General features: G+C 53.1%; 1 protein-coding gene across 1 annotated transcript in view; it reads left to right on the top strand.

The window, feature by feature from the left end:
- LOC101641900 (serotransferrin) overlaps nt 1-11621 on the top strand; it is a 29416-nt gene that overhangs the window by 7420 nt on the left and 10375 nt on the right. Inside the window, exons 3-12 of the mRNA XM_045297816.1 lie at nt 532-640; nt 1332-1508; nt 2283-2424; nt 3220-3275; nt 3755-3933; nt 4678-4855; nt 6398-6543; nt 8144-8237; nt 9044-9079; nt 10560-10715. Of these exons, the coding sequence (XP_045153751.1) occupies nt 532-640; nt 1332-1508; nt 2283-2424; nt 3220-3275; nt 3755-3933; nt 4678-4855; nt 6398-6543; nt 8144-8237; nt 9044-9079; nt 10560-10715 (1273 nt within the window). The remainder of the gene's footprint in view (nt 1-531; nt 641-1331; nt 1509-2282; nt 2425-3219; nt 3276-3754; nt 3934-4677; nt 4856-6397; nt 6544-8143; nt 8238-9043; nt 9080-10559; nt 10716-11621) is intronic.

The following is an 11621-nucleotide window of genomic DNA, read 5'->3' as shown; positions in this document are numbered from 1 at the left end:
GTTTCAATTCAAGACAGAGGAAAGAAGAGCGCAGGAAAAAAGAGAAGGCAAATACTACTTTCAAAGATGACAAGATAATTCTGACTATAAATGACTAACAAGAGCACTAGCAGGGAAGGGTTTGTTTGCATGGGATTACCAGGGGAAAGGAACACAAGCCGAGCCCTCCCCTCTGCAGGAGGAGTAGCAATATGGGGCCACGTGCCCTCTGAGGGAGCTGGAGTCAGCTGAATTCTCCTGGTCCTAGCCCCATGGAGCTCTGGCAGCCATCCTCGCGTGCCTGGGGTTAGGTGATCCTTTGTGCTTGGCTGCTAGCCTGAGAGTTGGCAGTTCGAGTCTACCTCGTGGCATTGCGGAGGATAGATCTGCCACTTGCTTCCGTAAGGATTACAGCCAAGAAACCCCCTCGCAGAGTTCTACTCTGTAATATGTGGGGTCCCCTTGCCTCCGACTGAATGCAATGGCAACGATGTGCTTTTGGGCTTGGCCCTAGAAGCGAGGGCTTCATTGTCTCTGGTCTGCCTCTTTCAGGAGAAGCGCGCAGATGCCGTGACTCTTGATGCAGGCTGGGTGTACGAGGCCGGCTTGGCCCCCCACAACCTGAAGCCTGTCGTGGCAGAGTTCCACGGGTCCAAAGACGGTGAGTAGTTCTCCCCCGGGGGCCCAACTGCAGTGTGGCCTGTGGTAGTAGACACCGAGTCTTGTTCCTCTCTGGCAAGTTAAGGGAGATTCAGTGCTGGAGACCATGCCTCTCAGTGGAGTGTGTGAGAAATGCGGCTCCCATGGGTCTCTGTGGTGCGCTGGACTGGTGCTTCTGACACTGACCCCGTGGGCCTAGAAACTGTCCCTGCAGCCCCAGCAGGTTGTGTGCAGGCGTCTCCCCCCCACCCTCCCCGAGGTTTAGTGCCGCGTCCAGGACCAATGGTACTGCTCACAGGGGAGAGAGCATCCTGGCATCACAACTCCTCCAAGACCAGACCAGCCCTTCCGGGCCTGTGTCAGGGGACAGAAAGGAAGCGCAAAGCATCAGGGAATTTAGGTGTCTATGGCCCGTCCCCACTTTCCTGGTGGGCTTGGGCCGACATGCTAGAGGGCCAGGGTAGGCATACGTGCACATGACCTCGGGGCCCTGAGTTTGCCTGAAGGTTATGGCGCACAGTACCTCTATGGCCTAGAAAGGTTTATTTAATTCCTTCTTCCTTACCATCCATCACTCCCCCCGAACGAAGCATGGCCTCTGGGGTCCCTTCCCACTCCGGAGCCCAGTAAGGATGAGCACTGGCTCCCGGGGCCCAGGTGAAGGGTTTTTCATTTACTCTGCTGTTTTGCAGACCCCAAAACCGGGTATTTTGCTGTGGCTGTGGTGGCCAAGGGCAGCGGCTTCCAGTTCAACGAGCTCCAGGGGAAGAAGTCCTGCCACACCGGGCTAAGCAGGTCCGCCGGCTGGAACGTCCCCATCGGCAGGCTTCTCTGCAGCTTGCCGGAGCCCCGAGTGCCCATCGAGAGTGGTGAGCTGGCAGGAGGGTGGGAGCCTCAGACGGGCCTCTCGACTCCGTTGCCCAAACCGTCCATGTTGGGGCCAAAGAGTCACTATCAAGTTGAACATGCTCAAAGAACTCTGGATGGGGACGTGGGAGGGGGGCATTAAGCAGCTTTAAACTATCAGGGTCTGATAGATGCACCAGCAGTCCTGGGCAAGTGGGAGCCGAGTCTTTTCTGCTTTGAGCTCCCAATATACGGCCAGAGGTGGTCATGTAAGACTAGAACATCAGATAAGGGCATCAGGAGCCCCACTGAGGGGTTCATTTGGGGCCACCATTGCTGTGCCCTGTGGGTTTATTTCCCCCGGCATCCATTCCTGCCTACAGCTGAAGGATGTCCTGTTCTACCAGATGTGTCTCCGATGGCCATCTGGTGGCTATGCCCTTGGCCTGCCCCTCTCCAGGCTGGAGCACCCACCTCCTGGGTGTGGTTCCCCATCAAGACTTCCCTCTTCCCAGCAGGCTGGTGGGTGGGGCTGACGGCTGATGGCGGCAGGCCTTGGAGGGAGGATGCCTAGGCCTGTTCTTGGGGGCGAAGAGACTAACTTGTCCTTATTGGGGAACCCTTGATCGTGATGCATTAACACAAGTGAAGTATCGTCTGCTGGCTTTGTCCTGGTCACCCTCTGTCTTCCAATGCGTCCTGGCTGGGTTGTTGACTGTGCGTAGTTGTTGACAATGTGTAGTTGACTGTGGCAAGACTGGCTCCTGTCCTGATGTCCATATCTCTGTGTTGAGCAGCAGTGGCCAACTTCTTCTCTGCCAGCTGTGTCCCCTGCGCGGATCGGAATAGGTTCCCCAAGCTGTGTCAACTGTGTGCAGGGCCAGAGAAGTGTGCCTGCAACTCTCACGAACGATATTACGGCTACTCGGGCGCCCTCAAGTGAGTGAGACCTTCTGCTGCCCCGTGGTGCCAATGTGCCACAGGGCCCCGGGCTGAGAAATGTTCCCTGGCTCCGGCCAAAGTCAGGTCTGCCCACAGGGGCATTCAGAAGACCCAATCCCCCTCACAGGGAGTCAACAGTGCAGCTTGGGACTCCTGGGATGAGGCTGGTTCCCTCGCTTCCTATCCCACGGCAGGCTTGGCTTGCCCACTGCCTCCAGAGCCTGAGAAGAAAGCTCCTCTGCTGGGAGCTCCTTCTCTCGGCCCAGAGCTCCTGAGCCTGGGTGGACAGGCATGTCCCTTGTGTTGGGGCCTAGTCTTGATCAGCCAACCTTTTATCCAGCCACACCTGGTGCTCTGTGCTAGGGAGTCTCTCCTGCCTCCCCTCACTGCCCCTTGACGGACAGCTTGCTTGGCTGAGTCCTTGCTCCCTCTTCTTTTCTGTTTGTTATAGCCTAAAGTCTTATGGACTCAGCCCAGCCAAAGTGACAGTCACACCCTCAGGAGGGGCTACGCCTTCACCCTCCATTGCAGATGCTGAGGTCTTTTCCGTTCAAATGCCTTCCATTGGTTTTTGCTCTTTGGGGGCACAAGACGAGGAGCCTCCAGCTAGTGTGAGCTCACCTCCCCACCTGGATGTCAGTACCCCAGGTGCAGGCCTCCCTGCGTGAATGAGGGCACTGCCCCACCCCAGGCTCTGTCTGGAAGATCAGCCCTGGCTTCAGGCTGGAAGGTGGGAGCTGATGCTCCTACCCTGCAGGAGAGGAGGCCTACCTATGTCTTTCTTACCCACAGGTGTCTAGAGGAAGGTGCTGGAGAGGTGGCCTTTGTCAAGTATGAGACCATACTTGGTAAGTGATGGGGAAAACACCCTGCAGTTTCCCGACAAGCAGCGGATTTTCTCCCAGGCCCACCTTTTTCATGCTCAGTCATCAAACATGACAGACATCCCTCTCTCTGTCACCGCTCACACGTCTCTCCTGCTTAGAGATGTGCAACCTGGGCTTTCCCTCCGGAACTCTTCCCATGCTCCGGTCTCCACAGCTTGTGTCTCTGAGCTCAGACTCATCGCAGGCGCGAGGTGTAGGCTGCCCCACTGCATTGGGCATCAGAGCCTTCCTTGGGACCACTTTCTTGGCCTTTAACTGGCTGTGGGTCTTGAGCAAGTCTATTCCCTCCTGTGTTCTCTGGCCCGTCAGTGATCGTTCTGGGCCCCTCTGCTCACAAAGCCGATGATTCAGAGGGAATTGCAGGAGAGGTGGGGGGTGGCGGGTCTCAGCGTTCCGGACTTCTGCTTGCAGAGAGACTCATCTGGCTTTCCCTCCCCCAGAGAACCTGCCAAACAAGGCCGACAGGGACAAGTATGAGCTGCTCTGCCCGGACAACACCCGGAAGCCCGTGGATGAATACAAGGATTGTAACCTGGCCTGGATCCCGTCTCACGCCGTGGTGGCGCGCAGCGTGGATGGCAAGGAGGACTTGATCTGGAGCGTTCTCAATGAAGCACAGGTCTCCCATCTGCCCGGCTGCCTCCCTCACCTCCCGCTTTGTGGACCCTGCTTGGGTTGGGTTTGGGCTTCTTTCCCTTCTTCCTTGCCTTCTTGCCATGCTAGATGGCCATCTGTTTTCAGAACACAGCAGGAACCACATGACCCATCCCCTGTTTCTCTAAGAGTACCAGCAGGTACTCATCACAGAGCGACCGAGCGCCTCACCCTGCATCACTGCCAGCAAGGCCCCAACTTCGTGGGCCAGTGATGTCTGAAGAGGCTTCTTATTGCTCCGTTTATCTTCTTATTGCTCAACCAGGCCTTCATGGCCAAATGAAAACAGTGCCTTCCCCAGGAAGCCCTCCCGATATCTCTCTGCCTGACCACCGTTGGAGCTGCGAGCCCAGCAGTGAGCAGCCTCTGAGGAAGTGGGCTGCTGGGCCTGAGCCAGTGTCCTCTCAAACAGCCCTCTCCTCTGTCCATCCAGAGTTGAAGGGGTGGGCGCGCAGTGCCAGCCTCTGATTGAGACCCATGTCCGGATTGCTAAGCACTCTCAACTCAGTCAGGGAGTCGGGTAGGGGTCTAGCAGGGCTGGGAGCAGAGGAGACCCCATGTGGACAAGACCAGGCTGACGGCCTCCTTCCGTGGCACCTTAAGAAAGTTTTGTGGCTTCTCATTTCGTTTTCTGGGCTTGTTCCCTAACCCCATCTTTCAGCCCCCTTCTCTGCTGCTGCCACTCACTGCTCCGTTTTACCACCAACAGGAGAAATTTGGCAAAGAGCAGTCAGGAGGCTTCCAGGTCTTCAGCTCCCCTCACGGGAAGAACCTGATGTTCAAGGATTCTGCCACAGGGTTCCTCCGAGTCCCCGCTGGGATGGATGCCTGGCTGTATCTGGGATTTGATTACGTCACTGCCCTTCGCAATATAAAGGAAGGCAAATGTAAGCATTTGGGACCACAGGAGCTTGGGAAACTTGGTCGGGTGGGGACTGATGAGAGTACCTTTCCACCTTTCTGACCGCCTTTCTCTTCCCCACCTGTGCAGCCCTGGGACGGACTGCTGCAGGCTGGTGGTAGTGATTCTGAGCTGGGCCTGGACGTTCTCAGAGGGCTTTAAAGCACAGGCCTATTGAAGATCTTGGTGATTCAGGCAGCACTGTGTCCCTGATCTACCATCTTGCTCACACTCAGATTCCTGGCCCGGTGCTGTGGCAGCCTGTGGTCCAGAGAGGGGAGCATTTCTCCAGAGTTACTGATGGTTGCTTTGATTGCTTGTTCATTCCATAGACACGTACTGAGTATCTAGCCCCCTGGCGGTGAAAATGGTTAAAGGCTCCATTCCTAACCAAAAGGTCGGCTGTTCAAACCCACTCTTGGAAGACAGGCCTGTCAATCTGCTTCTGACAGGCGACAGCCTGGAAAATCAGAGGGAGCGGTCTTCTGTGACCCCCTGGGTGGTCACTAGTCGGACTCAGCGGGACAGCAAGGATCCACAGCCGTGAACTAGGCCAGGTGCCGGGCCTGCCGTGGTGAGAAGAACACAGGATGGACTTTCAGACTAGAGCAGAAAGACTTCTGTAATGAACAGGCGCACTGCTGAGGGGCTGATTACAGAATGAGAGCTCTGCTCCGACGTAAACAAAACAAATCACTTGGGCCTAAGAAAATGCAAAACAAAGAATAGCCTCTTGGGCACTGGGGGACCCCCAGTACAAGGAAGGGGTTCCTGCAGAAAGGACCCTGGAGTTGTGTCTCAATAATGGGCAGGTGTCTGTTATTCAGGAGACATTTGTTACGGTGCCCAGGTGCGATGCACGTCCCTCAACCATGAGGACGCTGTGATGGATGGGACAGACGGGGCCGTTGATGTTGGGGTTAGGGTTGGGGTTGATGTTCCCCTTCAGGGACCAGACAACAAGCAGGAGAAGAGTCGATGGCTGCATGCTCGTTGAATAAGAAGAAGGAACATCCAAGCAAAGCAAGAACAACCACCAAAACCCGACCGCCCGACCTGGTGGAGTGCCCGTGGACGGGGGAGGAAAGTCGGCCCCCAGAAGGAATCATTTTAAGCGAAGTCTAAATGATAAGAAGGCAGCCAAGAGATTGTGTCCTGGCAAGGGCTCTGAGGGGATGCACTCCTCAAGTGGGACCCCCAAGGGGGCTTAAACAAGTGTGTGAAAAAAATGGAATTAGAAGATAATGAATTTTTAAAATTGTAATAAAACATTTTATTGGGGGCTCTTATAACAATCCATACATCCATTGTATCATGCACATGTGTACATATGTTGCCATCATCCTTTTGGAAACATTTTCTTTCTGCTTGAACCCCTGGTATCTTTCCCCCCACGAATTGCTGAAGCTCCCTCATGCTTGTTTATGGCTGGAAAACACCAGCAGTTTCCTGGAGATTATAGAATTAATAACCACTGAGGCACTTGTGAGGCCCCTTCTGATCTCTGGTTCTCTTTCTTATGCCGTAGGCCCTGAGGCTGAATGCAGTAAGGTGAAGTGGTGTGCCGTGAGCCACCAGGAGAGGGCCAAGTGCGATGAATGGAGTGTTAACAGCGAAGGGAAGATAGAGTGTGAGTCAGCGGAGACCACCGACGACTGCATTGCCAAGATCAGAGTACGTCTTGCCTGTTGGACCTAAAGCTCTGTGCGTGATCCTGCCAGTGGGGTGGAGACGCTTGTGCCCAGGCACCAGGCCCTCCGTCCTGACGAGCAGACCCCACGTGGGGGCGGCACCTTTGAGCCTGTGCCTCTAGCACTGCGTCCGGGCCCAGTTTCCTTGTGTGTTAGCACACAGCAGAGTGGTCCGAGCGGTGTGCAGGAACCCCCCCCTGCCTCGAAGGTGCTCTCCCTTGCATTTTCTTGGAGAGGCTGGATCACTGAGAGGCAGCCTGGACTGTGATAAGGGACCTGTGCTGTTGCTTGTTGTTATCGTTGTTAGGGGCCATGGAGTCATTTCCAACCCGGAGTGACACTATGTGCGGCAGAATGGAACGCCGCCCTGTCCCCAGCCATCCTCACCGTTGCTCCTGTGTTTGAACCCAGAGTTGCAGCCCCATGTCAATCCTTCTTCTTGAGGGCCTTCATCATTTCCACTGCCCCTCTACTTTACCACGCATGATGTCCTTCTCCAGGCACTGGTCTCTCCTGACAACATGGCCGACGTATGTAACATGAAGCTTTGTCATCCTTGCCTCTAAGGAGCACTCTGGCTGTACTCTCTCCAAGACAGTCCATTGTCCTTTCAATATTCTCCTCCAGCACCACAGTTCAAGTGCATCCATTCATTTTCGGCCTTCCTTAGGCCAAGCCTCATTTTCACAGGCCTACGAGGCAGTTGAAAAGACCATGGCTTGGGTCACGCACACCGAGTCCTCCAAATAGCAGCCTTGCTTTTCTCTAGTCTAAAGAGGGCTCGTGCAGCAGATTCTTAAAAACAGCTAAAGGTTTTGTTGTTCAAATTTCTAAAGAAGAAAATAGAGATGACTTGGCATCAGATCCTGGATCTCAGGATCTTTTCCCATAGACATTATCCAGGTGGCTTTTCCCAGGTCATAAATCATTCTTAGAAAATAAGATCTCTGAATGTTGCAGTCTGTTCCCACACACATATATACAGACACACATACATATTCATTCTTGTACATTTTGCTCAAATAGTATCCAACATATTCCTTAAGATACATTCTTAGAAAGTCTATTGCTATGTCCAAGAGGAAGCCTGGGCATCCTAAGCATCTCTGAAGCCCAGGGCATGTGAGCTGATCATTTGGATGTACTGGATACATGCGTTGAGCACCCCATGTGTGTAACAACCTCTGAGACAGCTTTCGGCAGACCAGACAAGGATTCTGGATTCCACAAAGACAGACTAGAGCCTCCAACTTCACCCTGTCTCTCTGTCGCACCAATTGAGTGTTGGAGCCAGAACAGTGACGTGGGAGCCTCCCTGACATGGTGTCTACTGCTCTTGAATAAGCCAAACACATCACTAGAGCCAATCCCCCGCTGAGGATGGTTGGCGTGAATGTGAGAGTGCACGGTCCAGGCTGCGAGGCTTGCCTGATCCTTTGTCAGGCCAGGAGTGTTTCAATGTTAATAACTGCTCTCTGCCTGAGCCTGCAAGGTTTGCCATCCAAAGGCTGTTTCAACAAAACGGTTGGAAAGGTAGATGGACCAGAAATGATTTCTTTTCATCTCTTGCTTTGTGTTTGCAGAACGGAGAAGCTGATGCCATGAGCTTGGATGGAGGCTACATCTACACGGCGGGCAAGTGTGGTCTGGTGCCTGTCCTGGCGGAGAACTACAACAGTAAGCAGAGGGGAGCCCCACTCTGGTTCCGTGCCTTCTGGGCCACGGAGGGAGGCAATGGGAAGACCACAACCTAAGTCATGCAGCAGTGGCAGTCATGTTCCTTTCCGGAGCACCTACTGCTTCGCCGGCTCTGGGTTCCACCATCTCTAATGCTTACAGTCATCCTGAAAAGTGGGAGTTCCCACAACCTTCCACCAGTGAGTGGGTGGGGGCTCCCCAATGTTAAGTGTGTCCCTAAATGTGACCCTGGCCCGGAGAACAGCTGGGATTCCCAACAGGATCTCCTGCTTCCCAAGCTCATACTTTTCCAGCCCCACTGTGGCAGGGATTCTGAAATAGTTCACCGGCTTCCCTAGGGCCCCAGGGCATTGGAAACTCCCCACTTGTAGCTAAATTCTCCAGGGGCGTTGAAATGAGCCTAGCCCTGCCGGGAATTAGTGGTGCTTACTTACGTCGGAATTTACTCGGTGGCAGTGAGTCTTGGTTAAGGTGACCAGACGTCCCGCTTTTGGCAGGACAAACCCGATTTTTAACAATTTTTCCCGTGTCCCAAGGCATTTTTAAAAAGTCCCGATTTTTGGAAAGAATGCACGACAAGCTAGGGTAGACGGTTTTCGGCCGCCATGTGGCTATTTCGCCAGGATATGAGTTTTATCAATGGTGTCCCGCTTTTGTCCCGCTTTGCCAATGTTGGTGTGCCATCGTTTTCACTTCTCCCTTACTCTGAGATGCAGCTCGAGAAAGGCATGGTTTTCATCGAATAACTGAGTGCTTATGAATGTCTTCATTTTCCTTTTCCCCAGAAAATGGCCCTGATTGTGTCACAGGACCAGAGCCAGGTGAGTCAGGTCTGGAGTTAGCCTCGGGAGTTACAAGGTAAATTCCGACTGTTGGGGAAGGGGATGGGGTACATTTAAAATCTAATACAGGAAGATGGGCAGTAGAAAAGGTCCGTTTCGAATTGCACAAAGGTGTCCTGGTGGCACAGTGGTTTAAGCATTGGGCTGGGTACTGACAGATTGACAATTCAAAACCACCCGCCACTCCATAGGAGAAAGACGAGGCTGCATGCTCCTATAAAAAATGTACAGCCTCGGAAACCCTAGAGGGAGTTGTTTTTCTCTGCCCTGTTGGTTTGCTCATAGTCAAAGCCAGCTTGATGGCAGTGAGTAGTGGGGTAAGAGTCAGTAAGAGGTCCCAAGGACTTAGAAAGCCCTGGTAGGAGATGGGTACTCATTGGTACCCAACCACAAGGTCAGCAGTTTGAAACTACCAGTCACTCCTCAGGAGAAAGATGGGGCTTTCTACTCCCATAAAGAGTTACAGTCTCAGAAACTCACAGGGGCAGTTCTACCCTGATTTCTAGGGTTGCTATGAGATGGCATTGAGTGAGTGTGTGTGCATTTAGAGAGTTTATGGATCATCTGGGATCATATAACCAGGAAGCCAATTCAAGCTCTTCCCATGGTCCCCATGACTGTGTATAACATGAGACCTGTATATGTTTAAATGAGACTTAGTACCAGCCAAAGAGTCTTGTTCATTTGGACCTTGAACAACTAAGGGGAGAGCCTCCTATGGCACGACTGATCACTTGACCTTCAAGTTAGGGCCAACATGACTCTAGTCCTGGTCTGTGGCTGGGGAGATGTGGAATGGTGAGGGGGGACCAGGTCGGGAAACCTTCAAACAAAGTACGCACTCATGTCCAGAGCCCCTGCAGGTCATGTCCCATGTGCCTGATGCTTCTCCTCATCAAATCCTCCCAGCTTCGCCCTGCTGCTCCCGGAGCCAAGCGGACATTTGTCCATGGAGAACAAGGCTTCTCTCTGTCCATTTTGTTTGATTGTTGTTGTCTTTCCTGGATTAATTAAATTGGAAACTGAAATCACAATGTCCCAGTTTTCAGGAGCAGCATGTCTTTCCTGCTAAAGACGTCAGCTGACTTGAGTTTGGACATTTTCTACTTGGCATCGTTATTTTGGGGCCAAGCTCTCCTCTCCTGGCCAGAGAGCCTGTGCCCCTCCTGTTTTCTGTAGCTCGTCAGTCTTGTACTATTCTCTCTCAATCCCTGCTAATCCCTCTTTTTCACTGCTTTCAGATAAAGCGCCCCCACCCCCGAGCCCCCTACCCCTGACAGAGTACAGCAGCTGCTCCTTACCTTGAGCCTAGCCTCAGTCTGTTACCAGGAGGGTCCACTCAAAGACACAAGGAAGGGGCCAGGATGCTTGGCTCCTCTAGGGAGATGCAGGCGTTACTTGGAGGTACCCTAGACACGGCAGCTCCCTCAATGCTTCCTTTCATCATCTGTCCTGTAAGGCTACTGGGCTGTGGCCGTGGTTAAGACGTCCAATCCTGACATCACCTGGAATAACCTGAAAGGCAAGAAGTCCTGCCACACGGCAGTGGGTCGGACCGCCGGCTGGAACATCCCCATGGGCCTGATCTACAACGAGACCAAGTCGTGTGCATTTGGTAAGAGAAGCCGGGCGGGAGCTGTGGCCAAGGCTGGAGAGAGAGAGAGAGAGAGAGAGAGGCGGAGCTCACTGAGTGCGCTATCAGAATAGGAAGAGATGTCGGGAGCAGAATCAGGATGGCTCCTTTTGGCTGCACATGATGGCTTGAAGTCGAAACTCTCCTTCCTCTTTCATGAAAAAGGCCAGAGGTGTGCAGCGCAGGGCTGGTGTGATCATCAGAAACCCAGCCTCCCCTCTTTCTGCTGCACCATTCTTAGCCATAATCTTCCATCTTCGTGGTTGTCAGCCTTGCCGTGCTCCAGGAAGACCCACGGACCAAGCGTTCAGGGCAAATGGAAGTGTGTGCCAGCCGCTGTCCCCTTTTTGAAGGGAGCTTTTCAGGAAGTAGTAACCAAATTAGCCCAAATAATTCAACAGTGCCCAGAACTTAGGTAACAAAGTCACAACTCATTGTAAGAGAAGCTGAGAAATACAGCCTTTTATTTTGGTATGCTTCTGTCCCCAAATAACATTTCATTTTGCTACCAAGGAAAAGGAGGACATGGATATAAGGGGACAGCTAGCAATCCCTGTGACTTACGGAGCTCTCTAAGGGGTTCCCCTTGGCAGTCTCACCGAGTCACTGCCCCGCTCAGAGGTCCCTTCCAAAGGTGGAAATCCATTTATTGCCTGTGCTCTCTGAATAGAACTTCAGGAGTGAGCTTATTTCTACCCCCTTAAAATTCTGGGTGTTAAGTTCATGGCCAACAAATGGCTTCTGTGGGTTCTGACTCACATTCTTTTCTTGAGTCCTCCGCGCTCTCACTTCCGAAGTGGACGCCTCTTGAAAAGGGGGAGACATTTCACGTCTGTTATGAAGCAGCTACATGCTGTGAGTGTGAGGGCTTGGGGACAGACCAGGTAG

Source organism: Echinops telfairi, unplaced genomic scaffold, assembly GCF_000313985.2.
Source record: "Echinops telfairi isolate 266 unplaced genomic scaffold, ASM31398v2 ScPeMD7_7422;HRSCAF=8460, whole genome shotgun sequence".
In the NCBI taxonomy this organism is placed as follows: domain Eukaryota; kingdom Metazoa; phylum Chordata; class Mammalia; order Afrosoricida; family Tenrecidae; genus Echinops; species Echinops telfairi.
This window is presented reverse-complemented; position numbering and strand designations above follow the sequence as displayed.